Genomic DNA, 26,642 nt, shown 5'->3' with positions numbered 1-26,642 from the left:
AAGACATAGGGAGCAGAACTAGTGTTAACTTTATTATGTGAAAGTGATCTGTTACATAGATCAAACAAGCCAGGTAGGCATGGTGGCGCACGCCTTTAATCCCAGCACTCAGGAGGCAGAGGTAGGTGTGTCGCTGTGAGTTCGAGGCCAGCCTGGTCTACAAAGCGAGTCCGGAACAGCCAAGGCTACACAGAGAAACCCTGTCTCCGGAACAAACAAACCACACACACACACACACACACACACACACACACACACACACACACACACACACACAAAGATCAAACAAAAATTAGAAATAGTACAGCCCAGAAGAAACAAGACAGAAAAAAATTACTGGCAGGTTTTAATCCGTGAAAGCAGGTCCATTAAAGCTATTTGAGAATTAAGGGGTGGGAAAAAAAAAATAACTAGCTCCCTTGAAAGACAGAGAATACACACAAACAGACTCAAATAAAACGTCCCGGTAGCGCAAAGTGCCAATTTGCTGCTTTAAAGAAGGAAAGAATAGTTTCTTACATGCACTTATTTAGCCTTTACAGCTGACCTTTAAAATGAGCACGAAGTGGGGAACGAAAGTTGGTGTAAACTGAGGCCCCGCGATCGAAAAGGCCCTTACGTGGACTGAATCCCGGCGTTAAAGGGGTTCCTCCCGGTAGTTACAAGAGAAGGCTTTGTGCAGCAACTGGCAACAGCCGGCGCCGCTTGGGCAAACGCCTGAGTGGGGACTGAGGTCAGCCAGCCAGAAAAGCTCCTCGGCGGCGGCGGAAGGCGTCCCCGGCGAACCCCGGCTCAAAAAAAAAAAAACAGCGCTCAAGCTTCGGGCGGGGACGAAAAGTCGGAATGGATCTCTTAGGCGCTGTCTCTAGAGTCAAAGAAGGCGACGGGGTAACAAACGGATTTCCGAAGGTAGCTATCAAGGCGAAAAGGTCCTAGAACGGAATCATTCACCCGGCTTTGGAACCTAGTCACAGAAAACGGGGGGGCGGGGGGGGGCGGGGGGGGGGCGCTCGGGACGCAGCCGCGCCTGCGCAGTGGGCCCTAAGGGTTAATCCTGGGAGAGAAAGGTTGGCAACGGCAGACACCGGCGGTGGCCCGGTTCCGGGGTGGGCGGGGCCTGGGCGCCAACGTCCAGCGCGCGCGCACGCGCCCCGCCGGGTCGAACCAGCGCCCCCCCACCCCCACCCCGCGCGCGCGCCCGCGCACCTACGCAGGGTGATCGACCGCGAGAGGGCGGAGCCTGTCTCCTTACGTCCTCCCGCGCCCGGGGCATTGTGGGACAGTGGCGGAGCTCCTGTGCGTCGGGTGGGCCTGAGGTGGACGGCTGGGCCGGCGAGACCTAGCGGCTTCGGGCGACCCAGAGGCTGAGGAGACGGGGCGTCGGCTCACGGTGCAGCTCTGCACCCGCCGGGGCTGCGGAAGCCTTTTTTTTTTTTTTTTGCCCTATACCGCGGGTGCCGGCGTGTGCGTGTGCGCGCGCGCGTGCGCGTGTGTGACCCGCGACGACTTCCCCCGTCGCCCCGGCTCTCCCCCCCCCCCCCCAGGCTTCGGAGGCGCCTGCGCAGGTCTCGCGTCGGCCGCGGAGCCTTGCTTGTGGAACGAGCGCGCCTACTTTTGTCGCGACGCCCGAACTCGTCGACGCTCGGCGGTGAGGCAGGGGGAATTCCCTGTGACCGGAGGGCGCTTGCGCGGGTCCGCGAGCTCCGGTCCAGGCGTCTGCGCGACAATCCACCACCACCCCCTCCTCCTCCTCAACCCCACCACACCGGCGCCGCCTCCGCCCCTCATAGCCGGCCCCTCCGCAGGGCCGGAGCCGCCGGCGGCGGGGCGGCGGGGGCGCCCCGATGAGCCCCGAGTGCGAGGAGCCGCCGCCCCCCCGCGCAGGTGAGCTCCGCAGCCGCCTTCCCGGGGGCGTTTGCCTTCAAACCCCGAGTTCTTAACCCCGGTCCCCCCTGAGCGCCCCCAAGTCAAGTCTCTTAGCCACTTGTCAGTGTCGTCAAGTGTTATTTCCTGCCGCCGCGCCTGTGCCTACCTCGCTGTCATCACTCCCAGCCCGTCTTCCTCGTCTCCTGAGCGGGTCCCTTCTAAGTCTCTGAAGCTCTTCTTCCTTCTTCCTCTCGTCCCCGTGCAGCCCGCCACCCCCATCTCGTCCCAGTGGGATCTACATCACCTCCACCTGTCACTCTGACTCAGCTCCCTTGGGGACTCCTTGGGCCCACTCCCCTGTGGTAGCCCTCCTCGTCCTGGGCACCTTCCTCTTTTCCTCCTCCTGGCTACTCTTCTGGTCTCACTCTCATCAGCCTTCGTGGACTCTTGGTCTCACCCTATGCTCTTGGTGTGTGTGTGTGTGTGTGTGTGTGTGTGTGTGTGTGTGTGTGTGTGTGTGTGTGTGTGTGTGTTTCCCTCCTCACCTTGTCTGTGGCTGTCCCGTCCCAGGCTGTCCCTAGCGTCTTCCCGTGGTGAGGAGGCACTTGGGAGCCACTGTTAGGTGCATTGCTGGGTACTGAGGTGAGCCCTGGTTGCTTGGTGCTCCGTCCAAAAGAGGGAGTGGTCCGTGGAAGACCCTGGCACTTTGTCTACCCAGGAAGCCAAAGGCAGCGCTGGACAGTCACAATCAGTGTGTGTTGTGATGGTGGTGGTAACCCAGGGTGCTGTGGCAGCAGGCTGCAGAGTGGGGGAAGAGACTGGCGAGACTGGCCGGATGGGTGGCTTTTCTGTCGAGGAAGGCTGAGGAGGAGTTTAACAGATGGAGAGTGGGAAGAAGGCCTTTCCAGGTGGAAGAAACAGCACGTGCAAATATGTGAAGGTGGGGAGCATGGAAGGAGCTCGGGGCCCGGAGGGGTGGAGTGGTCCGAAGTGTGGAGAGGGCGGGTGTTGAGAGAATGGCTCAGCTGGGACGCTTGTCCCAGGGCCTTAAGTGACCTGGTGAATGGCCCCTTCTTTTTCCTCCCTCCTGGTGGCACTGGGCCTCAAACCCAAAGTTTCCTACTGCTGAACAAGCACTTTACCACTGAGCTAGAGGCAGCCTGAGCCTCTCCTGTTTTCAGTTGTGACACCGTTTCTCACTAAGCTGTTTAGGCTGGCTTTGAACTCACTCTGCAGAGCTGGTGGGATACTGACTCACAATCCTCCTTTCACAGTCTTCTAAGTAGCTGGGATTACATGTTTATGTTACCAGGACAAGGTAGTTAGGGTCTTTCTTGATCACTCCTTTTTTTTTTTTTTTTTAATTTATTTATTTATTTTCGAGACAGGGTTTCTCAGTGTAGCCTTGGCTGTCCTGGACTCACTTTGTAGACGAGGCTGGCCTCGAACTCACGGAGATCTGCCTGCCTCTGCCTCCCCAGTGCTGGGATTAAATTCATGTGCCACCATGCCCACCCAGCTTTGATCACTCTTTATATACAGAAGCAGCTGTACTGAGGACTTATTACCATTAACACCTGGAAGGAGGGCACCCTTCTGGAAAGGAAGCTGCATTGTATATCAGATGAGGTACTGGGTGGAGGGTTGTAGAAACTGCAGCAGGGTTGCTTTCATCCTAAAGGAGAAGTTCTGTCAGCACCAAGGCCAATGTAGCAGGGACTGGATTGGTTGAACAGCACAGTACGAGTTGATTCTGTATGCATTCTGTATGTACCTAATACGGACAGTTTAAATGGGAGCACTTGCCATGTTCTGCCACATACACTTGTAGTTGGAGTTGTTTTGTTCTGCTTAAAATATTTCTCCTGTGAGTTTTTTAAAAATATTTTTTATTAATTTATTCATATTCCTGTGAGTTTTTTTTGATGTTTATTTTTCTGGAAACACATGAATCATTTTGTTCAGTGACTCTACTGTTCTAGTTTTGTGACTAGGGTAATATGTTATTTAAAGCAAGATTTTTTTTGAGTGTGAGTGTGAGTTAGACTTACCTTTCCAAGTGGTGGCTCCTTGGAAAAGTTATGCAAGTGTTCTGTACTTGTTTCTAATCTGTAAGTGGGCTAATAGGAGGGCTCTCTGTAGGGTGGTTCTGGATATCGAGTGCAGTGTTTGTAGGTGCCTGTCACAGACTGCAAGGCACAGCAATACACCACATCAGTAGCTCTTAGGATTATCATCTGGTTGTTGATAATATAGTAGTTCTTATTAGCTATGATGTGTCCTCTGTTTACAGGAAGTAGGAAGAAGTAGGCTTCCCACCTCTACTGTATGTATATCCCACCCAGGGATGCTGTTGATTGTCTTCCAGTATGCAGGGCAGCCCCTCCCCACAAATAGTTCTCCAGTCCCACGTGCCTTGGTGCCCATGGGGGAGATAGGCGGCAAACACTGCTACTCTGCCTTTTTGCTTGAATATCTTGTATACTTTCAGCTTCTGTGTGGTATAGGAGCTGTTGTGTGTTTTTCTTTACATTCATCCTCTTTGTTTGTTTTTGTTGGGTCATATGTCATCTTTTCTTCCATTGAAGGAAAACACCCTCATCACCCCCTCACCTCCACGCCTGGTTTTTTGTTTTGTTTTTCCTACTTTGGGATCTCTGGCCAAGTGACCTTCAGAGATCACTTTCCCTTCTCTGGCTTCAGTTTTATTTTTACTTTTATTTTGAACCAGAGTTTTATGTAGACCATCGAGCCTCAAACTCACTATGTAGTCAAGGATGATTTGAACTTCTTGCTTCTCCTGCCTCTCCTTCCCAAGTGTTAGCATGGCTAGAGAGTGGCAGGTACCTGGACAGGCCTATGTTTTTTCTCACAGCTGAGGTATATATGCCTCATAGAGTGTCTTTTAAAGGAATGCTTTGGAAAGAGGCTTGCCAGGAGAGGCTTCTTGGAGGAGGTGGTATCTGTGTAGAGGCCTGACAGGCGTAGGAGGAGGTAGACTCAGCTTGTAGGGCAGGTAGAGAGCACAGCTTCCATCCTGAGTGCAGTCAATTGAAGCACAATTGTTGAATGCTTCTGCCATTAGACTTGCTGCGACAGGTAAGAGGTCTGGGTGTTGTGATGAGTTATTGCCCAGTACTGGCTTGGTGGGGACTCAGCTGTGCCAGGCCAAGGTTTTCCCTTAGCACATCAGCTTTATGAATTCTTCTCTAAGAAGGGCTACCTTGCAGTAACCTCATCTGAAAGATATTTCTCAGATGAGCCTCAGTGGAATTAGGTCCTTGGTTTCTTTGCAGAGCTAAATCCCAGCCCTGGTCAGGTGCAGTGGTGTGTACCTATAATCCTAGCTACTTATGAGTCTCAGACAGGAGGATCACATGAGCTCGGGAGTTTGGGCCCAGTCTGGACACACACATAGAGATCTGAACTTAGGTCTTCCAAAGTTTAGTTTAGTTTAGTTTAGTTTTGAAATAGCCCAAGCTAGATCAGCTTTCCAAGTCCTGGTTCTCTACGGCCTGTTTCACATCTGTTAAGTAGACTGTATCTTTTTCCCTTTAAACCCGTAGCCATTCCAGGAGATGAGTACTGAGTATAAACTTTCACGCCTTCTCCCCAGTCCTTGGCCAAGTATCCTTAGACCGTGTTTTCTAATGCCTCCTTTGGAGTTGGGCCAGAGTTTCTATTTCTTCTAGGAGAGTGGTTCTAGACTCTGAGGGGTAGGCCCCTGGTCTGTCACCTCACTCAGGCCTTTCCTAAGCCGCAGGGGAAAGTCCCAGCTCATTGTTGCATGCAGCCAGGGCCTTCTAGCAGTGGTTCTGTCTCTAAATGGTTGTCCCCCATGCCTGTTTTGCCAGGGTGGAGGTGTGTGCTGAAGGCCACACTGTTGGTCCTGCTCAGAGGTAGTTACGTTGCTGTTATTGTCTCCTCATCCCTGGTATTAAGTGTCCTAAACCCCTTTTCCAGATTTGGCCAGGACCTGGCTGTGGCATTAAAAAAATAGAGGCATGATCCACCCAGCCTTTTAAGGAGCTAGCAGGCCTGCTGCTGGTAGCAGGGTTTCCTTTCTTCCTGGAACAGCCAGCCAGCCTGAGGGTCTCTCCTGATGCTAGAACCTTTGGGCAACGCAGGGGGCTGTCCTGAAGGCCCTGCCAAACATTTCTTTGCTCTCGTCTCCCATTTCTAGGTGGTTGGGGTCTGGGGGTGGATAATGCGAGTATGGAAGGATTGGCAGATAAAGAGCCTGTCCTTCCTGGTAAACAGTGTTTGGAGCTACAGCAGGAGCTGCAGCCACAGTAGGGACAGGATGGGGAACATAATGAGGTCCTATCTGGGTCAGGGAAGGAGAAGGTATAGGGACTGGCAGGCTCCTGAAAGGACCTCAGAACAACACAGCAAGCAAGAAGCCAGCTACTGATGTTAGAGCTGGCAGGAGAGGCAGAGCGACTTTCGTTTCTAATGGCTTCCTTTCTCATTTATAATTTCCCTTCCTTCCGTTAGCAGCCAGTCTTGGTTTTCAAACCGTCTAGTGGTTGTCACTTCCGTTTTCTTTAAGTTGCTGAAAGTTACACAGGGTGGGGGTGGCGGTGTGTGTAGTGCTAAGTATCTGAGTGATCTGAGGAAAATGCTTAAGTCACTGGGACAAATGCTCAGAGTTCCTGCTTTTTTGTTCGTAGTGTGCCACCCTTGGTGTAGTGACTGTCTTCTATGGCTCCTGCTTGAAAACGTCTAAGCATGGTCTCAGGACACTCTGTAGAAGGAGTTGGCTCTATTACATCAGTACCTGCCTTCAGTCAGCGTCCCTTGCTGATACCTGGGTTTCCCAGACTCAAGTAGAAGCAGCGGGACAGCACATGAACCCCATACTAACAATACCTCTAGACTTGTTGGGGAGAGAAGTCCAGCTTAATCACTGAGACACGCGGTAAGGTTGGAGTTGGTATAGGGGGTTCTGAGCCACTGTGGAGTATGCCCTCTAGCCAGGTCTTAGGCGTGGCGGATGGGCCTTCGCAGTGAGAGTTTCTGTTAGAAGACTAGCGCATGTCACATAGATTCCAGTTCATCTCTTGATAGTTGTGTGGTTCTCTTCCTTTGGACCCCTTTCTAAATAAGGTTCTGTTGTCAAACGGAACTGGCAGTGATTCTTTCCCTTCTGCTTTTTGTTTTTTGAGACAGGGTCTCTCTGTGTAGCCTTGGCTGTCCTGGACTCACTTTGTAGACCAGGCTGGCCTTGAACTCACAGCCATCCACCTGCCTCTGCCTCTGCTGGGATTAAAGGCGTGCACCACCACGCCCAGCCTGGAGGAGGCTTTTGATGTTGTTTCCTCCAAATAGCCCCACTTTATCAGTGTGTTTGTGTGTGTGTGTGTGTGTGTGTGTGTGTGTGTGTGTGCGCGCGCGTGCGCGCGTGTGTAGGCCAGAGGACACTTGCAAGAGTCAGTTTTCTCCTCCCACATGTGGGTCCCAGGGATTGAACTCTAGTTGTCAGTCTTGGCAGCCAAGTGCCTTTCCTGTTTAGCCATCTCACCAGCCCTAAGCCCCACTGTAGTAAAATGGGAAGTGTGTTACTCGCACATACTAGTCAAGCTACACACCCCCCTCTGTGTGGTATTCTGCTGGCAACTCTAAAAAAGTCTTCATCACTGCACTCAGTGAAACTTCTCATTCCGTGCTTCTTGGTTGGGTGTCTTCAAGAGTCCATCTGATCTTCTAGCCTCTGGCCTTCCCCATCAACTCTCAAACTGCATATGGCCACTGCAGTGCTTTCTCTGTCTGTGAGCCTGCTGACTGGTCTGCTTGGTGACCTCAGTAGTTGATCCTCAGCTTTAAGATAGGCAGCCCCGGTGGGTTGTGCTGCAGGTTTAGGGTGGGCAGAGAGGGCTCTTGTGGAAGGCCTCTGCCTCATGCCGAGTGTAGCCAGGATGTGGAGGGCTGCAGTGGCACTTTTCAGTGTGAATACCCACCGTTAAGGCTCCGCAACTCATATTCCCTGCCCTAGCCATCTTCTTACTATGGAGACTTAACAAGATGATCTTTCTTTCTCAAGAATGTTGGCAGTTAGCCAGGCTCTGGTGGTGCACACCTGTAATCCTAGCACCTGGGAGGCAGAGGCTGGTAGATCGCTCCGAGTTTGAGGCCAGCCTGGTCTACAAAGCAAGCCCAGGACAGCCAGGCTGTTACACAGAGAAACCCTATCTCAAAAAACAAAAACAAACAAACACAAACAAACAAAAGAATGTTGGTAGTGAGGGATAGGGAAAGGGGAATCTGTGTGAGCTTTCCAGAGCAGAATTTGGGTAAGCTTCCCAGCAGGCACTTTGTCAGCTCTAGCCTGCCTTAGTGCACTTGCCCTAGTCAGGTTTTGTTTCTTCATTAATGGTTTTGCTGATATTTCTTTGCCATCTAGTTTATCCATTTCAAGAGCACAAGTTAGTGGGTCTGAGTACATCTACAACATTGCATAGCATCACCACAATCATTTTGTTTCATACTATTTTCTTTTCTCATAGTTTTTGACTTTGTTTCATTTGATACAGGGTCTTAGGTAACTGAGGCTGGTATTGAATTCACTGTGAGGTCAAAATTGACTTTGAACATCTAGACCCTCCTGCCTCAGCCTGTCAAGTGCCCAGATTACAGGCAGGTACCACTGTGCAGGGTCAGTTTTAAAACATTTTAAAAAAAATTAAAAGTCCCCTCAAAAGGAAACTGTCACCTCTAGTTGATCTCTAGTTCCTTAAAACTTGTAATCTCCTTTCTGTCACTACAGATATTTGTCTGTTCTGGGCACTTCATATTATCAGAATTTTCAGTCCTGCTTTTCTTTACTTGGCTTGGCAGCTTTCTGGCCTGTCTTGTCTCCTTACTACATGTGAAACAGCCTCCGCTTTCACCAAGTCCAACTTCTTGTTACTTCACACCACATGGCCTTCAGCCGGAAATCAGCAGAGTCACGATTAATGTGGCGGTTGCCCCTTGAGATTATTCTAGTCCCAGGTCTACCCAGATCAGGAAACCTGTCTGCCTCACCACTCCCTCGGTCAGTGTTCTTCTGGCCTGGTGAATCCCCTTACAGTGCAAGTTTTCTAGGACAGATCTTGGTTGGCCTGTAAGATTGCCATTAAGTGAGGTAGGGTCCCCTGAGATCCACACAGTATGTGTTTCTTGTGAAGTGGCGGTTCCTTCACCGTCACTCGACATCTACGATCACACCTCCAGCCCCTGCATTGACCCTAGGACTAGCCTGTCCCCTCCCCACCTGCCCTAAGTGACCTTATGCTTTCTTCTCACTGCACTTCCTCCCTTTGGCCTTGATGGAATGGAGCCAAGGGGTGAGAGGGATTTTTAATATATCAGTAGCAGACTGGCAGTCTCCTGCCTTGGGGGCTGGAGCCTTGTGACAACATGTTTTGGCAATATGTATGTCTTTCAGTAATATTTGTGAGCATTTACAACTACAGTGTGAGGTTGCATGTTAGGTGCTATCCTATGAGTCTTTGTAGTATAGAAGATTTTGGAAGAATAGTTTTTTTAAAAAATATTTTTTAGCCAGGTGGTGGTGGTGCACGGCCTTTAATCCCAGCACTTGGGAAGCAGCGGTAGGTGGATCTCTGATTTCAAGGCCAGCCTGGTCTACAAAGTCCAGGACAGCCAAGGCTACACAGAGAAACCGTGTCTCAAGAACAAAACAAAACAACCCAAAATAACAAAAAAAAAATTTTTTTAATTTTTATGTGTATGGGTGTTTAGTCTTTATGTACATCTGTGCAACACATGTGTGCCTAGTGCCTAGAGGCCAGAAGAGGGCGTTGCGTCCCAGCAACTGGAGTTACAGACAGTTGTGAGTGGCCACATGGATGGTGAGAAGTGAACTCAACTCCTCAGGACGAGCAAGTGCTCTGAACTACTGAGACATCTCCAGCCTCTCGAGTGTCTGTAGTCAGAACATGTAGCAATAAGTGCATTGTTACTGTGTGGTAATTCTTCTGGATAGCACTAAGTGAGCTCTGTGTAGGTCAGAGCAAGTGGACATGTTTTGGAAACAGAACAAAGAGCAGTATGTCCAGGGTGGGTGAAGAATACAGCATGAAGAAAGCTGGAAGAGTGGCATACGTTTCCGGGCAGTGCTGGAGACAACTGGGGCTGGCTATCTCTGCAGCAAGCTCTAGCTGGCTGGCCGTGAGTGAGGAGCTATCCCTAGGATCAGACTCGGGTTGCAAATCACAGGGTCTCAGGGAAATAATAGAAGTCAGTGCAAGAGGGGACCTAATTTAGGCAGAGACGGTCTAATGTGTGCCAGGCTATAAGCATGCCTGGCTGGCTCTACTCTGCCTTAGCTTTATCCAGCATGGCTTAGGGCAGCAGCAGCCTCTGACTCAGGTGGTTGGCAGGCTATCAGGAGACAACTGAAGAGCAGAAATTGTGGTCAGGTCTTAATTGTAGCAAGAGTTCCTTCCACAGGGCTGTCTTTGGGGTCCTGAGAAGCCTCATAACTTAACTGAGGTGCAGTTCTTCCCATTCTGTGTGATAAGGTGATGGCAGCTTTTAGTTGTGGATCTGTGTACCCAGTGCACGTTGTTGAATCAGTAGCTGGTAACACAGGTTGGGTCTGTTGACCATCTGGAGCTTTGTTGTTGCTTGAGAGGAGCAAGGTATTAGTGCAGGTCAGAGACTCAGGACAGTGCTGCCACATGGTTAGTACCCAGGGATTTCTGGTTGTAGCTAGTTCCTGGAGTCGGGGCTCATACCTCATTTTATTCTCATGATGTGTTTCTTTGGGCCCTGCTTAGTGGCTGTCCTGTTCTAGGAGCCCCCATCCCAAGTTTTCCTCTTCCCTGTCTCAGGCCTGGGCGTGGGGTAATGAGAGTATGGTTGGGCTGTGTTTGTGTGTGTTGTGTCCAGGCAACAGCCACAGCCTCGAGATGAGCGTACTTCCTCTCTCCGGGCTGCCACCACCCTATACCTCACCAGGCGGCGTTGGGTGATTTGCTGGGATGGGCAGCAGCTGTGCACTAGAGGTCATAGGAGTATTTGCATTTGTTCAGCAAATAAAGTGAATCTGAAGCCAGCAGTTCAAATGATATCCTTGCCCAGATACAGGACAGTGGACACAGGCTCATGGGGATGAGCCAAGGTCACTGCATGCTGTTTAGTTTTTCCCTGGATGGTCCACATGGAGAGCTTCACTGGCCCTCAAGCTGAGAGTGATAAAGTGACTTCTTGTACTGCAGGGGAGGCAGCTTGGAGGCTGAGATGGTGGGCTCTGGCTTCCCTAGCAGGACTGAGTACTGGTCACAGTGCTTAGCGTATGTGCTATACCTGTGGAGCCCCTGTGCAGGGCAGGCTTGCGGGGGGACTCTGTGGCCTGGAATTAGTGTTGTGCTTGCTCACTGGCTGGGCCTCATTCATCAGGGGTTGCTAGGTGTGCACGACAATGATTATGTCCATGCTTGCAGGGCGCCATGTTTTGGAAGTTTGACCTGCACACGAGCTCTCACCTGGACACACTGCTGGAGAAGGAGGACCTCAGCCTGCCGGAGCTGCTGGATGAGGAGGACGTGCTGCAGGAGTGCAAGGTTGTCAACCGGAAGCTCCTAGACTTCCTGCTACAGCCATCCCACTTGCAGGCCATGGTGGCCTGGGTCACCCAAGAGCCCCCATCCAGTGGTGAGGAGCGGCTGCGCTACAAGTGAGTCCTTCACTCTCCTCTGTATTCAGTAACTGAGCTTTGGGGACGGGGAAGTGAGGCAGGGAGTGTCATGCCCTTTATAGGGTCGTAGCTCACCTAGTGAAGACCCTTTATGGTCCAGTTCTTTTTAAAGTTTTGTATAAGATCTCTAGACGTACAAATACAAGGCCTTGGGGTAAGTTCCACTCACCCCTCAGACAACAGCAGGGAGCCACAGTCTCCCACTCTCATTTATTGTTAACCTTTTTTCTTGTTTGTTTGTTGTTCTTGTTTTGGTTTTTGGTTTTTTGAAACAAGGGTTCTCTGTAGCTGGCTGTCCTAGAACTTGCTCTGTAGACCAGGCTGGCTTTGAACTCAAAGATCTGCCTGCCTCTGCCTCGCCACCGCCCGACACACTTTGTCGTTTTTGAGATAGTGTCTCACTTAGCTCAGGCTGACCTTGAACTGGCTGTGTTGAGTATTCCTTTGATTTTGTTTTTGTTTGTTTGTTTGTTTGTTTTTGTTTTGTTTTTTGAGACAGAGTTTCTCTGTGTAGCCTTGGCCATCCTAGACTCACTTTGTAGACCAGGCTGGCCTCGAACTCACAGTGATCCGCCTGCCTCTGCCTCCCGAGTGCCGGAATTAAAGGCGTGCGCCACCACGCCCAGCTATTTTGTTTTTGTTTTTTTTTTTGTTTTGAGTATCACTTTGAATTCCCGATCTTCCTGTTTCTTCCAAGTTCTGAGATTATAGCATTCATTCACTATACCTGACTCTTCCCTGGGGGTGTGTGTGTGTGCGTGTATGTTTTCAGAGACAACTTGGAAGAATCAGTCTCTCCAGTCTCCTCTTTCACCATGTGAGTTCTGGACATTGAGTTCAGGTTTTCAGGCTTGGCCTTTGCCTGTTGAATGAGGTAGGTAACAGGGAGAACTGGTCCTCAGTTACCCTGTTGTAGTGGGGAGCAAGACAGTGACCGCTGTAGAGCCATAGCCTATTTGGTCTTGCTGCCCCTGATAGCACTTCTATAACAGTATGGAGTCCTTGTTCCCGGGTATCTGTTGTTTGCCAGCTCATCCTACAGGGTGTCTGCCCATCCACTTCACTACCTGATCTAGACTCAGCATAGAGAATCTGCTTTCTAGAAGTTGGTGGCACAGGTCCCGTGGTTTTTTGGGCTAAACTTGGAGCAGCTATAGTTAGATAGGGCCTTAGGTCAAGTGCCCAAGGATGTCTGAGAAGAGGAGCAAAGGTTAGAGGTTCCGAAAGATCACACAGGCCGGATGTGGTGGCCCATGCCTTTAACCCCAGTATATTTTAAAATTAAAGCCAGCCGTGGTGTCACCTTTAATCCCAGCACTCGGGAGGCAGAGGCAGGCGGATCACTGTGAGTTCGAGGCCAGCCTGGTCTTCAAAGTGAGTCCAGAATAACTAAGGCTACACAGAGAAACCCTGTCTCGAAAAACCAAAAAAAATTAAAAAGAAAAAAAAGAAAAGAAAAAGAAAGAAAGATCACACAGGACTAGGGTGGTAAGGAGAGAGTTGGCCTGAGCAGCATGTGGAACTGAGCATAATATTAGAAGAGATGGGAGGAAATCAGGAAATGTAGCAGTTTTAGGATTGAGTTCAAGTCAGATGTCATTCTATGGTGGTGGAGCCCCAGTGGGTTTCTTGTTTGTTTTGAGACAGGGTCTCCCTATGTAGCCCTGGCTGGGAACTAAACCTGGGTCCTCTGCAAGTCTTTTTTTTTTTTTTAATTGGCTATTCGAGACAGGGTTTTTCTGTGTACCCCTCCCTGGCAGTCCTGGACTTGCTATGTAGACCAAGCTGGCCTCACACTCACAGAGGTCCACAAACCCACTGTCTCTTGAGTTCTGGGATTAAAGGCATGTACCACCAGAATGAGTTCCCAGTTGATTTTTTTTTGTTGTTGTTGTTAATTTTAATTAATTTTATTTTTCTGAGGTAGGGTCTCTCTATGTAGCCCTGTCTGTCCTAGAACTCACTATGTAGACCAGGCTGTCCTTGAACTTACAAAGATTCTCCTACCTCTGCCTCCTGAATGCTGGGATAAAAGGAGACACCATGGTTGGCTGGCTTTAATTTTAAAATGTTATTTTATGTGTATGGATGTTTTGGCTGCGTGTTACCAGATATATATGATTCGTGCTTGGTCCTGGTGGAAGCCAGAAAAGCATGTTGGATCCCCTGGGACTGGAGTTAGGATGGTTGTGAGCTGTCTTGTAGGTGCTAGCCATCAGACCCAGGCCATCTTGGAAGAACAACAAGTGTTTTTAGCCACCGAGCGAGCTATAACTTCTGCCCTCTCAGAGGGTTCTTAAGGAAGCCTGAGGAGGGCACAGAGATTGAAGGAGCTTTCATTTCTCTTTTGGTTTCCTTTCATGGACACAGGACTCCCTGAACCTAGTGCTGGATGTGGGGATGAGGGCAGGCCTCTGCCTTCTCTTTGTACCCATACCTACCCTGCACTCACTTCTCAGGTACCCTAGTGTAGCCTGTGAGATCCTGACCTCTGATGTGCCCCAGATCAACGATGCCCTGGGTGCAGATGAGTCCCTCCTAAACCGGCTCTATGGCTTCCTGCAGAGTGGTGACAACCTCAACCCACTCCTTGCTAGCTTTTTCAGCAAGGTCATGGGCATCCTCATCAATCGCAAGACAGACCAGGTGCCTGCTGACTCTCAACATGTGGGTGAGGAGTAGGGAGGGTGGTTGTCAGGACCCTACGCTATGACACAGCCTGTGCCCCCAGCTTGTGTCCTTCCTGCGCAAGAAAGATGACTTTGTGGACCTGTTGCTGCGCCACATTGGCACCTCAGCCATCATGGACCTCCTGTTGCGCCTGCTTACTTGTGTGGAGCGGCCCCAGCTGCGGCAGGATGTCTTCAATGTGAGGATCCTCCTGAGGAGGGGCGGGGGTGTGTGCGATGGGCTGGCATACAGTTTAAGAACTTACTCTCTTACTTAAGTGGCTCAATGAAGAGAAGATTGTCCAGCGACTAATTGAGCACATCCACCCATCAAAAGATGACAATGTGAGTGCCAGTGACATGTTCAAACATCTTCTTCAGATTATGCTCTATATCCCCTTTGTGCCTTAAAAGTTGAGTAGAGGGCTGAGGATATGGCTCAATTGGTAGAATGCTTGCTTAAGATTCCTGAAGCCTTGGGAGTCACATAAGCCAGGCTTAGTGGCTCACGCTTACAATCTCAGTTCTCTGGAACTGGAGAGAGGAGAATGAGACGTTCAAGATCATCCTTCACTTCCTGGAAAGTTTGGGGATAGCCTGGCCTACATGAGACTTGTCTTGGCAGAGGGTGGGGATGTTAACTATTGTGGCATGGGTCAATGCCTCATTCCTTTTCAAATAGTAAATACTCCAATGTAGGGGGGCCAAGCTTTGCTTTTGCTTTCCATTCAGCAGTAGTGAGCATGTGGTTGAGCAGTGCTGCATGTGCATGCATGAATGTCTCCTTTCGGAGGTTCTGGGTACTGGCTTCCTCATTATAGCATGCATTCCCATGTCCGCGTGACTACCCTTTTCTGCCTAAAGGGCTGGGAGCAGGTGGTTAGCTTGTGGTGCGTCCTCACTTGTTTCCACTTCCCCAGCAACATTCCAATGCATCCCAGTCCCTGTGTGACATCATCCGCCTGAGCCGGGAGCAGATGATCCAAGGCCAGGACAGCCCGGAGCCAGACCAGCTGTTGGCCACCTTGGAGAAGTGGGTTTGCAGGACCAGTGCTGAGGCCTAGGGAGGGGAGCTGTTCTGGGGGAGTCCTGGCCCTTGGTCCTTCACTCTGATGCCTTCCCCCAGGCAGGAGACCATCGAGCAGCTTCTGAGTAACATGTTTGAGGGAGAGCAGTGCCAGTCTGTCATTGTCAATGGGATCCAGGTGCTGCTGACCCTCCTGGAGCCTAGGAGGCCAAGGTGAGGAGTGCCAGCCTGAAGCGGCACACTGCCCCTTCCTGTACTCGCAGGCCCTCAGAGCCGCAAGGTTTGGATGACCATTGTGCAAAGCTATGGCTTTAGTAAGAGAGATGGTTCTTTCTCTGCCAGGACTGTCCTCTGCCCTGATTTTCTGACCACTTAAAGGGTGCCCAGATGTTTGGGCATAAGGCTGTGGTATTTCTCTGGCCCATTCTTGTGGCCTGTGTGGCTCACTCTGCCTTTATCCTGCTCTCCTCCACAGGTCTGACTCTGTGACCATGAACAACTTCTTTAGCAGCGTGGATGGGCAGCTGGAACTCCTGGCCCAGGGGGCCCTGGATAATGCAATGTCCAGTATGGGTGCCTTGCATGCCCTGCGTCCCCGGCTTGACCGCTTCCATCAGCTCCTGCTTGAGCCTCCCAAGGTGGGAGACACAGGGATTGTTGTGATTCTAGAGGGAAGTGGGGGTAAAAAGGAAAGGACCCTGTGTGCACTAAGCTTTTCTTGTCCTGTAGTTGGAGCCTCTGCAGATGACATGGGGCAGTCTGTCCCCACCCCTGGGTAACACGAGGTTACATGTGGTCAAGCTCCTGGCCAGTGCCCTGAGTACCAACGCCGCTGCCTTGACGCAGGAGCTCCTGGTGCTGGATGTACCCAACACCTTACTGGTACAAGGGTTGGGTGGGATCAGGGACCAGGGAGATAGAGATGTGGCCAAAACACTTTTAATATCAGCGTATGTCCCCACTCCCTCAGGACCTCTTCTTCCACTATGTATTCAACAACTTCCTGCATGCTCAAGTGGAGGTGTGTGTGAGCGCCATGCTGAGTTCCGGGCCCCCTTCAGACAGCAGCTCCGAGACACCTGTCCCAAACCCTATTGTGAAACATGTAAGCTGGGTGCGCTGTTCCCCTCCCTCCGGGGACATGGTGCCTAAGGACATAGCCTCTCAGACGCCTCCGACTGGCTTCTACCCTTGTCTATTGAGCATTGTCAGTACTTGGGATGGGTGTGGTATACAGAGTTGGGGAGAAATGGGTAAATACTGAGGGCCAGTGATGCTGTGACTTGGCAGTAGAGAGTGAGGGTAGGTCTCTGAGCAAGTGAGGGGGTGAGCCTTGTGGGTGTCTGTTTACGTTCCATGTGAGAAGTCCCAGCTCTAGAGTTGGAGCTCAACTGTTGAGTCTAGTTTAGGCTACGCAGTCTCAGAAAACACAATTAGGGCATGGGATGTAGCTCACTTGGTTAGTGTATGCCTTGGATGCATGAAGTTCTGGATGGGCTCCAGAACAGCATAGAAAAGTAGATGTGGTGTTGCACTCAGGAGGAGCAAAAGGTCAGGGTCATCTTTGATTACACAAAGAGCTTGAGGCTAGTCTACATGAAACCTAGTGTCAGAAAAGGAAAAGACGAGAAATCCAGAATTAAAGTAAGCCAGAGACACTGGCTCCCACCCTCCCTTCCTCTGCTGCCAGGCCAGGGCCTGCTGAGGTACATTTGCTAAGTAAAGGCCCCTTCCCCAGCTGCTGGGCTCTGAGAGTGTAGCTGTCCCCGGGCTAACTCCTCTTTGCTCTCCTGCAGCTCCTTCAGCACTGCCGCTTGGTGGAGCGTATTCTGACATCCTGGGAGGAGAACGACCGTGTGCAGTCAGTACTTAGCAGACTTCCTGTGGGGACAGATAGGGCAGTGGGAGGTGGGTTGGGGACCTGGATAGCCCAGGCATCCAGTATGTCATCCAGCTGTGCCCTCCATTCTCAACCAGGTCTGGAGGGGGCCCAAGGAAAGGCTACATGGGCCACCTGACTCGGTTGGCCAATGCTGTGGTGCAGAATGCAGAACAGGGGCCCAATGCTGAACAACTGGGGCAGCTTCTAAAGGGTGAGGCATGAGGCTGGAGCTGCATCCTGGAGAGGTGGGTGTTGGCACCGAGGTTCTCCCACCTTACACTCTCCCCTATCCATGTGCTCAGAGCTGCCAGAAGAGCAGCAGCAGCGGTGGGAAGCGTTTGTGTCAGGACCCCTGGCCGAGACCAATAAGAAGAACACAGTGGATCTGGTGAGGCCTGATCTGCTCTCTCAGGGTCCTCTCCCTCTTGATGTGCTCATGCCCCTACTTCTATGGCTGTTTGCCTTGCCCTCCTCTGGGGGCTTCAGCAGGCCCTGACGACTCTCCATCCTCTTGTCCCAAGGTGAACACTCACCACCTTCACTCCTCCAGCGATGATGAAGATGACCGCCTCAAGGAGTTCAACTTCCCTGAGGAGGCTGTATTGCAGCAGGTGACCTGCACCTGTGGAGGTGGAGAAGTGGGGAAGGGCAGCTCCCTTGTAGCCCTGACCTCTGTTCCTCTTGTAGGCCTTCATGGACTTCCAGATGCAACGCATGACCTCAGCCTTCATTGACCACTTTGGCTTTAATGATGAGGAATTTGGGGAGCAGGAGGAAAGTGTGAAGTAAGTGTTCCTCGTTGAAGTTGGAGCTCTGCCTTGTGACAGCATGTGCTGTACCTGCCCGTATGTGTCCCTATGTGAGGTCTGTCACTGCTGTTTTACCTCATGATGGTATATGTTTCAACTGTCCTCGAATGTTCATCTGTTTGTGCACCATGACCTAGCTGGCAGCCTCTGTTTCTGGACATACCCCAGCTGTGACCTTGTGTGTTCGCCTCTTCTAGACTAAGACCCAGCTCTGTAGTCCTCTTCCCTTCCCAGAGGGACACTCGTGAGGGTGGGACACCAACACTTCTCATGGTGAGGATGATGAGCACAGTGTAGAGTGTAGGAAGGAGTCTGAGTGAGAGGTGACTTAGTCTGACGTCTCTGGGGAAAGAAGAACAGGGTTGTCAGATGGCTGGATGCTGAGCTTCTCTGCAGTGGGGTGGAGGAGCTTGCCTTGGGCAGCGTGGACTCATGTCATCACCTAGGGTGCTCTGCGTACCTACTGAGCTTTATCCTATTTTGTAATACCCACTGCCACTCTTTGAACAGGTTTATCAGCCATATACACACAAAGAGACAACATCCTGGGACCTAGCCAGCCAGAGTGAGAGTCTTGTCAGGGTCTGTGGGCACATGGTGGCAGACTGCACTCTGCTGCTGTTTGAGTGTCTTGTTAGATACAGTCGTGTTTACTGCTTCTCTGCTCGGTGCCTGGCCTTCTATTAGTCAAGAGATCTTTATTTGGTCCCTTGGGGAGTATACTCAAGTGGAAACTTGATTCCATCCTGATGGGAGTGGTGCTAGTTTCTTGGTGGATGGAGTTGGGGTAACTAGCTACCTTTTTGAGACAAAGCTCTGTCACTGCTTTTCTACCAAGATAAGCTACAAGGAAAATGAAACCACTCAGAGTCAGATAGGGAGGGTGCCTGTTAAACAGTGAGGGAGGGATGGGGGTCAGGGAAGGCATCTTGCAGTGCTGCTGTGAGACACCAAGTTAGCTGAGAGGGACAATGCTGGATTGCTCCACTCTCGACTTTTGAGGGCCTCGGCTCCTCTCAGTTCCTTGTTTTAGGAAGTTAAGGACACTTCCCATGTAGAGTACTTGTAATAATGGAGTGTGTGTGGGAATGTACCGTTTAGCCATCTTCCTGCTAAATATTTCATAAACTTGAGACAGGTCCTTAGGAAATAACCCTAACCTCGGTACACAGTGTGGATCTGTGTGTAAAAAGAGAAAGACAAAAAGGCAGATGTGGTAGCACATCCTTGTAATCTCTGTACTTGGGAGGCAGAGGCAGGAGGGTTAGGAGTTCAAGGTCATCTTCATCTACATAGTTCAAGGCCAGTCAGGATGGGCTACATGAGACACTATGTCAAAACAAAAGCTTGAAGATGTGGGTAAAAGACACTAAGTAAGTAGGAGACTCTTGGAAAGTTACCACCTCTGCTAAATGGACAATAAACTGATTGGTCGTTTTGGAGAACATGTGGATATTTCAAATGTGCACGTTTTTGTTTTTTGTTTTTGTTTTGCAAGACACAGTTTCCCTGTGTAGCCTTGGCTGTCCTGGACTTTGTAGACCAGGCTGGCCTTGAACTCACAGCAATCCATCTGCCTCTGTCTCCAGAGTGCTGGGATTAAAAGCGTGTGCCACCACGCCCAACCAGATGTGCAGGTTTAATTGAATTGCATTTCTGTGGTGCCGTCCAGAAGGCAATGGAGAAAAGATGCTCCTGCACTATGCTAAGTGACAGTTGGCTGCTTCTCATGTGCCTACTGTGAGGTGCTCCCTACAGGCAGCATCTTTTGGGTAGTTGAGGCAGTTAAGTCTTTGATTTTTTGAGACAGGGTTTCTCTGTGGAGCTCTGGCTGTCCTGGAGCTCACTGTAGACCCGGCTGGCCTTGAACTCACAGAGATCTGCCTGCCTCTGCCTCCCAAGTGTTGGGATTAAAGGCGTGCGCCGGCAGCCACCACCACCCAACTTGTCTTTTTTTTTTTTTTAAAGATTAATTTATTTATGTATTTTATGTATTTGAGTGCTCTATCTTCATGCACACCAGAAAAGGGAATCATATCCCATTACAGATAGTTTTGAGCCACCATGTGGATTCTGGGAATTGAACTCAGGACCTCCGGAAGAGCAGCCAGTGCTCTTAACCACTGAGCCCTGACAGTTAAGTCTTATGGGGGGTGGGTTCCCCCCCTCTCATGGTTGGGAGTGGTGGGGCCCTGATAGCAATGTGTTACCTAATCTCCAAAAATGGTTATGTTCCCTAGTTTAGCATTTGAATGCCATAATATAGGCTTCTCAAGGTCAGGAGTGGTGTGTCAGCTACTGCAGCTTGTACCTACACTTTGGTGGGGTCTGGCTGGGGTGGGTCTCTTTGAAGTAATTTGACTCATTGGCACTCAGTGTTATATATTTTCCAGGAGGGTAGTACCTCTAGCATTTGCATTCTCATTAAAGACAAGAAAGAGGGTGACCACAAACTCAAGGCCGCAAACCCTGATAGGAAGCGATTTGTTCCCCCTGCATTTCCTTTTTCTTTTCTTCTTTTTTTTTTTTTTGAGGTTTATTAATTTATTATTATGTATACAGTGCTCTGCCTGCTCTGCCTGCAGGCCAGAAGAGGGCGTCAGATCACATTATAGATGGGTGTGAACCACCATGTGGTTGCTGGGAATTGAACTCGGGACCTCTGGAAGAGCAGGCAGTACTCTTAACCTCTGAGCAACCTCTCTAGCTCCCAGCACCCCCCACCCCTAATTAGAGCACCTCACAGAATAGGGCAAGTCTTGCTCATGCTTTTTGGTGGCTTGCTTTGTTGCATGGTGGGTATAAACAGCAGGCACAGCCCAAACTCCTGTACCAGGCAACATGGATGGATGTGTAAACTTATGTAGGTTGTAGTTCTAAATCCTTAGCAACACCCTTCAAGGTAGATTGTTTCCTCGATTTTACAGGTGACAAATGAGATTTAGAAGTGCAGAGTGAGTCGCCTGAGGCTACTCCACAGACAGATTAAGATTCAGACCATCCTGCAGGATTTCCTGCATGGCAGGTTACCTCAGTCTCTGTCCTCTGAGCTGCTGAAGGAGGCTGTTATTTTTGTATTAAGATTTTCTTTAATTTTATGTGCATGAGTTTTGTGTGTGCGTGTGCGTGTGCGTGTGCGTGTGTGTGTGTGTGTGTACTGTATGCATGCAGTGCCTGTGGAAGCCAGAAGAGAGTATAGAGTTTTCAGGAACTGGAGTTAGCTTTAGTCATTAGCCACCGTGTGGTGCTGGGAACTGAGTCCAGGTCCTCTGCAAGAACAGCAAGTGCTTTTGACCACTGAGCCACCTCTCCAGCCTGAGAAGCCGTGGTTTTATGCTTACGGAGGAGCTGAGGACACTTCCCTTTGGTGTGATTGTGAGAACCAAGTGGAATATATTGGGAGTGCATGTGTTAGGTGACCTAGTCTCTTCCTTCCTAGCTGACCTTAGAGAACTGTGGGTTTGAGGTTATAAAACCTCAGGGAGGAGATAAATGTGTATAGTGATGAGCGTCATGTGATCAAGCAGCCGAGGTGAGAATTAGCTCTCACTGTATCTTTTCCTTCCAGTGCACCATTTGACAAGACTGCCAGCATCACCTTCTCCCTAAATGCTGATGATGAGAATGTGAGTGCTTACCTGCCCTGGTTGTAGTGGGTGGAGGGGCCACAAGCAGCACAGCCCATCTTCCTTACTCTGCTCTGCAGCCCAATGCCAACCTGCTTGAGATATGCTACAAGGACCGGATCCAGCAGTTCGATGATGAGGAAGAAGAGGAGGAGGAGGGCCAAGGTTCAGCAGAGTCAGATGGAGAGTATGGTGCCTGGCAGGGCAGCCAGCCAGCGAGGGCATCCCATGCAGGCCAGCCCCCTGGTGTCCGGTGAGTCTCCTTCTACCCTCCTATCTTGTAAGTTCCCACTGTGTGTGGATGTTTATGTGTTTAAACAGATGCATGTGTGCAAGTGTGTGCTCACAGGCACTAAACGCAGAGGTGTCCAAATGTGTTGGATTGAGGCTGAAGTGGATGAGGAAAATCAGTGTGTTGTATGTTAGTTGGGTGGTTTCAATCATTAGTGGTAGAAATCCAGTTGATTTGAATTATGGCAGGTGCAGAGTGAAGAGGGTTCCATCATTCTTCTGTGCTCCCGTGTTCAGAGGGGGCCACGTAAGTTCCTTCCTCCTCTTTCTGAAATGAGAGAAGATGAACTTTTCTCAAAATTAGATTTTTCATCATCTTTTCTTTTCTTTTCTTTTTTTTCGAGACAGGGTCTCTGTGTAGCCTTAGCTGTCCTGGACTCGCTTTGTAGACCAGGCTGGCCTCGAACTCACAGCAATCCTCCTGCCTCTGCGTCCCAAGTTCTGGGATTAAAGGTGTGTGCCACCACGCCCGGCTGGTTTTTTGTTGTTTTGTTTTTTTGTCTTTTCAAGACAGGCTTTCTCTGTGTAGTCCTGGCTGTCCTAGACTCGCTTTGTAGACTAGGCTGGCCTCACGGAGATCCATCTGCCTCTGCCTCCCAAGTGCTGGGATTAAAGGCGTGCGCCACCACTGCCTGGCCATGTCAGAACTTTTGCTGAGGTAAACACCACCTCATGTATGGCCTGCAGCTCCAAGATTTTACCTCATAACCTAACTTGAAGACCAGTTATTTGTGTTAATTTGATAATTGATGTATAGCATGTATACAGATAAATGTATAGACCCTAGGCTTGCAGTAAAATGGAAACATGCAGTCAGCACATAGAGCCAGGAGCAGGACCCACTCCCTTTGTGTGCCCACACATGGCTGCTCTCCACCATGCTACGGGCAACAATGTCCTGGCATCTTGCCCATGAGGCAGTTTTGCCTCTTTCCCCACTCTTTTTAATCATACAGTATAGGGAAAGGGTCCTGTAACTGAAATTCTTGTCATTAGAATGTTATGAGGCAGGATGTACAGGTGTGTACCACAACTGCTGGCTTAGTCAACTAACTGCCCTTTTTCATGTCTTTTTAAACTATAGCTTCTTTCCCTTAACATGGGGTCTCTGTTATCCTATAAATAGTGTAATTTCATTCTTCATGACTAAGTAGAACTCAAAGCTGTTTTTGTATGTAGATCACATTTTGTGTAGTCCTCTGTTGATGGACACCGAGGCTGGTGTTATAACTTGGCATTGGAAATTATGCCGTAATAAACACAGCTTTGTTCAATTCTAATTTAGCTTTCTTATGTGTGTATCTGAGTGTGATAGAGCCTCCTTACAGAGTAGAGCTGACCTGGTATTAGTTTTTAAACAAATCACTCTGTCTCTCTCTCTCTTTTTTTTCTCAAGATTTTTTGTTATGTTGAGACATAACTAGCTTGTAGCCAGGCTGGCTTGAAGCTGTTCTGTAGCTGAGGATGACCTTGAACTTGTGATCCTCCTGAGTGCTAGGGTGACAGGCATACAGCACCACACTATGTTGATGCCTTTTTGTGTTCTTTCAGTCTTCCTTTCTTCACTTTATTCTAATGAGTTCACAGAAACCTCACCCGGCTGATTTAAGGAAGCACCTAGACACTTGCCTGGTCCCTAATTCTAGACATCTTTTGTACACAAGGGGCTGTTCTGAGGCATTGGCACGTCACTTAGGTTTTTAAACTTATTACTGTCACTTACTTACTTTGTAGTTCTTGCTACTTGAGTATCCAGAACTCTTACCAACCATGGGGGTAGAAGACAAGCTGTGGTCGAGTTGAGGGTAGGGAAGAATGGAAAGCTTGGCAGCACCTTTCTGACTCAGGTCCTTTTGCCTGCACTCCATCTTTCCTCATTACCTAATCATTCCCTCTTTAGGTCTCTTTTCTAAATGTTGTACAGTATTCACATTTGTACCTGTTTATATCTGTACATATGCGCTTAAGGAGGTAGGGTCTGCATAGGAAATATAACATGCAGTTTTTCTCTTTGAGTTTAAGTTACCCTTCCTTCCTTATTTGTGCATGTAGGTGGTTGGGATTGTCTTCAAGGTTATACATGTGTGTTGCAAGCATTCCAACTGTTTGAGAGCAGTCAAGCTCCCTAGGTGTGTTCTCAGTATATGGTAACTGTGTTTTCTGGCATTTCTAGCTGGGGGAAAAAACAAAGTAAATTTTATTACAGGTGGAAAGTCTTGTGTTTGGTGACAGAGGTGACTTGAGAGTTGGTGCCTCACTTCTTGTGGTTGTGGCTGAGTCTCGTTCTCAAGTGACTCAGGCTCCCCTTGTCTGCTGGCTTCTCCAGCGCCTTCATATCCCCGGGCTCCCTGGACCTCTCTGGAGGCTTCTGTTGTCATCTGCTCTGTGGTCCTGGGCTGTCGTTGGTTGGGGAAGTGGGTCATAGGCTGTCCCTGCATGGTCTCCTAATGAGTTGGTGTCTGACGCAGGAGTGGAGGAAGCACAGATAGCGAGGAGGATGAGGAGGATGAGGAAGAGGAGGATGAGGATGAAGGGGCTGGCCAGGCAGCCTGTGGAAGAACCAGCCCTTCCTCCTTCCCTAGCCCCAGCCCTCAGGCTTCTGGTGAGTGTTGGGGGTTTGTGCTCAGGTGTACATAGAGTGTCTGCCTGCTTTAAGCTCACCTTCTGTCCATGTTCTCTTACCTCTGCCACAGGCCCAAGTTGGACAGCTACCTTTGACCCAGTGCCTACGGATGCCCCAACAGGTTCTCCAGTTCCCAGGAAGGCAGACATGTCCTCTACCCAGATCCTGACCAGCCCTCCAGCCCATGATGCCCCACAGCTCAGGTGTGGATGGGCAGGGCATGGCAGGCGGGTATGGCTCTGGCATCTGGCCTGGGAGGCACTTCCATGTCTCTTAGGGGTGGATGTTGACCACAATCACCTCTTGAGCTTCTCTCTTACCTTGTAGGTCTCAGGACCCCACACCCCCCTCAGCACCTCAGGAAGTCACAGATAGCAGCAAAGTAGCGGAGGCCTTGGGTGAGCCAAACCTACCTTTCTCAGGTCCACATGTGTCAAGACAGCAGCACAGCCATGACTCAGCTTGCTGGAAGGTGGCAGCTGAGGTGTGGCCCATTTCTCCCTCCACAGCCCCCTGCCAGGCCTTGGTTAGTGTTGCGGATGTCCAGGCCACTCTGCATGGGATGCGCTCCGCCCCCAGCTCCTTGGACAGGTGACCATTGGTGTCCCATCTGAGCTGCTTGCTGGAGGTGGGGTAGGGGAAGCCCAGCCTCTCTGCTGAGGTGGGTGCTGGGCTCTTGTCGCTAATTGTCCTTAGCGCCAAGCTCTACCTAGAGCTCCTGTAGCCGTTCCTCTTAGTAATGAAATGTTTCAGACAATGGCACATAGAGGGCTCTTGTGACCCCAGAGGTGAGAACAACTTCCAGGAGGATCAGGGACCACAGAAGCAGTGGTGTGCATGGCACCACAAACGAGCACATCCTGCAGGGGTTTGATCGTTGAGTGCAGTAAAAGATATAAGGCTGAGGAAGCCTGGCTCTCCCCCTGTGGCTTTGTAGCCCCACCATGCTCTGCCATCATAGGTTTCCCTATTCTGAGATCTCTTTGCTCCCTAGCCCTGCCCTCACCTGAGGCCCCTTCCGGAGAGATGGGTGGCCTCAGGCAGGCAGGGCTATGGGAGCCTCTAACAGTAGTCAAATTGGTCTCTTCTACAGTGCAACTAGAGACCCCTCTACCTCTGTCCCAGCCTTTGAGGCCCACCATTCCCCCCAGACCATAGAGGGGGAAAAGAGCCCAGAACTTTTGGGGCTTCCCCAAAGCCAGAGGTGAGTTAGCTTCTCGGGGAGTGTTGGGTGGATGGGGCAAGGCTAGTGGGGCAAGAGGTAACCTCTACGTCTCCTTTCTTTCCTAACAGTACCCCGGCCCTTGATATGCCCAATGGCTCTACCCCAGGAGGGCCTGTTTCATCAGGTTCCCAGTGAGTGTGGCTACAGCCGGGGGTGGGTGAGCGAGATGGGGGTCACTGGACCCTCACACATGTTTCCCTCTGTTTCCAGGTAGCTGCCTGGTGGCAGTGGTGGCCAAATCCTCTGTCCTCCCTATGGAATCCCCCAGTGGGGCAGATGGGTCCTTGGTGGCCCTACACCCCATTGCCCCATGCCCTACATTCTCTCCTCTGGACTCCCAAGGAGGCTGGTGCCAGGGAGATGCCCTCACCCACCCCCATTTGCACTGAGAAGAGAAACTATGGAGCTTTGTCTCCAAGAATAAAGATAGAGAGTCACATAGAGAAAGGAGAGAGAGAGAGAAGTATATTATATATTATATATATATATTATATTGAGGGAAGAGTAAGAAAGGAAGCCAGGACTATTAACTGGGCCAGCAGCTCTGAAGCACAACCTCCGTCTGTCCCAGTGGGGACTTGGCGCTGGGGCTTGAGGCCACTTACCTGTGCTCTGGTGCAGATGCTCACACCCAGCCTTTCACTCAGGACCACCTTGGGGTTTAACAGAGGGCATCAGGCCCATATGGCCATGTGTGTGTCCAGTCCTTGCACTTTGACCAGTCACCAGGGCTTCCCTGGCACTGTCTGTTGAGGCCCAGAACAGGGGTTGCTGGGTACCCCATTCTGTGAGGCTCCCAGCACTGCTGCCAAGTGGCCTTGTCCCAGCTCCCTCCCCCAGGCTGGCGTGGGTGTGCAAGTATGCGTGCAGAGCTTGTGTTTCATACTGCAAATATAAATAAAGGAAGACAGATGAAGA

The 26,642-nt window shown here is 50.3% G+C and overlaps 2 protein-coding genes across 4 annotated transcripts in view; one reads left to right on the top strand and one right to left on the bottom strand.

Annotated features, from left to right (window-relative positions):
* Window positions 1-2,543, bottom strand: part of BRSK1 (BR serine/threonine kinase 1) — a 58,416-nt gene extending 55,873 nt beyond the window's left edge. Inside the window, exon 1 of the mRNA XM_084770306.1 lies at window positions 2,412-2,543. The gene's annotated coding sequence lies outside the window, so the exon portion shown is untranslated. The remainder of the gene's footprint in view (window positions 1-2,411) is intronic.
* Window positions 537-26,642, top strand: PPP6R1 (protein phosphatase 6 regulatory subunit 1). Of its 3 annotated transcripts, none has more exons than XM_084770308.1 (24): window positions 537-909; window positions 11,319-11,551; window positions 14,032-14,218; window positions 14,304-14,441; window positions 14,521-14,586; window positions 15,162-15,274; window positions 15,368-15,481; window positions 15,744-15,906; window positions 15,998-16,150; window positions 16,239-16,373; window positions 17,065-17,129; window positions 17,246-17,361; window positions 17,453-17,538; window positions 17,672-17,761; window positions 17,838-17,935; window positions 21,528-21,585; window positions 21,666-21,838; window positions 24,345-24,478; window positions 24,570-24,702; window positions 24,827-24,897; window positions 25,009-25,090; window positions 25,593-25,703; window positions 25,793-25,855; window positions 25,935-26,642. In XM_084770308.1, the coding sequence occupies exons 1-24, from the start codon at window positions 844-846 to the stop codon at window positions 25,936-25,938; spliced, it is 2,652 nt and encodes an 883-aa protein (XP_084626434.1). In that variant the 5' UTR covers window positions 537-843; the 3' UTR covers window positions 25,939-26,642. The 3 variants fall into 3 exon arrangements, with proteins under 3 accessions (XP_084626434.1, XP_084626436.1, XP_084626435.1); XM_084770310.1 differs by lacking the exon at window positions 537-909 and adding an exon at window positions 1,259-1,884; XM_084770309.1 differs by lacking the exon at window positions 537-909 and adding an exon at window positions 2,678-2,806.

This window comes from Acomys minous (genome assembly GCF_964271855.1).
Source record: "Acomys minous genome assembly, chromosome: 20".
NCBI lineage: Eukaryota > Metazoa > Chordata > Mammalia > Rodentia > Muridae > Acomys > Acomys minous.
Note: the sequence above shows the minus strand (reverse complement) of the source record. Positions and strands in the feature narration are given on the sequence as shown.

Bases quoted from the DNA above. Each gene is read 5' to 3' on its own strand.
- PPP6R1 (XM_084770308.1), top strand. From the start codon at position 844: ATGGATCTCTTAGGCGCTGTCTCTAGAGTCAAAGAAGGCGACGGGGTA. The intron at 15,482-15,743 runs GTGAGGAGTGCC...TCTCCTCCACAG, and splicing joins CTGGAGCCTAGGAGGCCAAG to GTCTGACTCTGTGACCATGA. The intron at 17,130-17,245 runs GTCAGTACTTAG...ATTCTCAACCAG, and splicing joins GAGGAGAACGACCGTGTGCA to GTCTGGAGGGGGCCCAAGGA.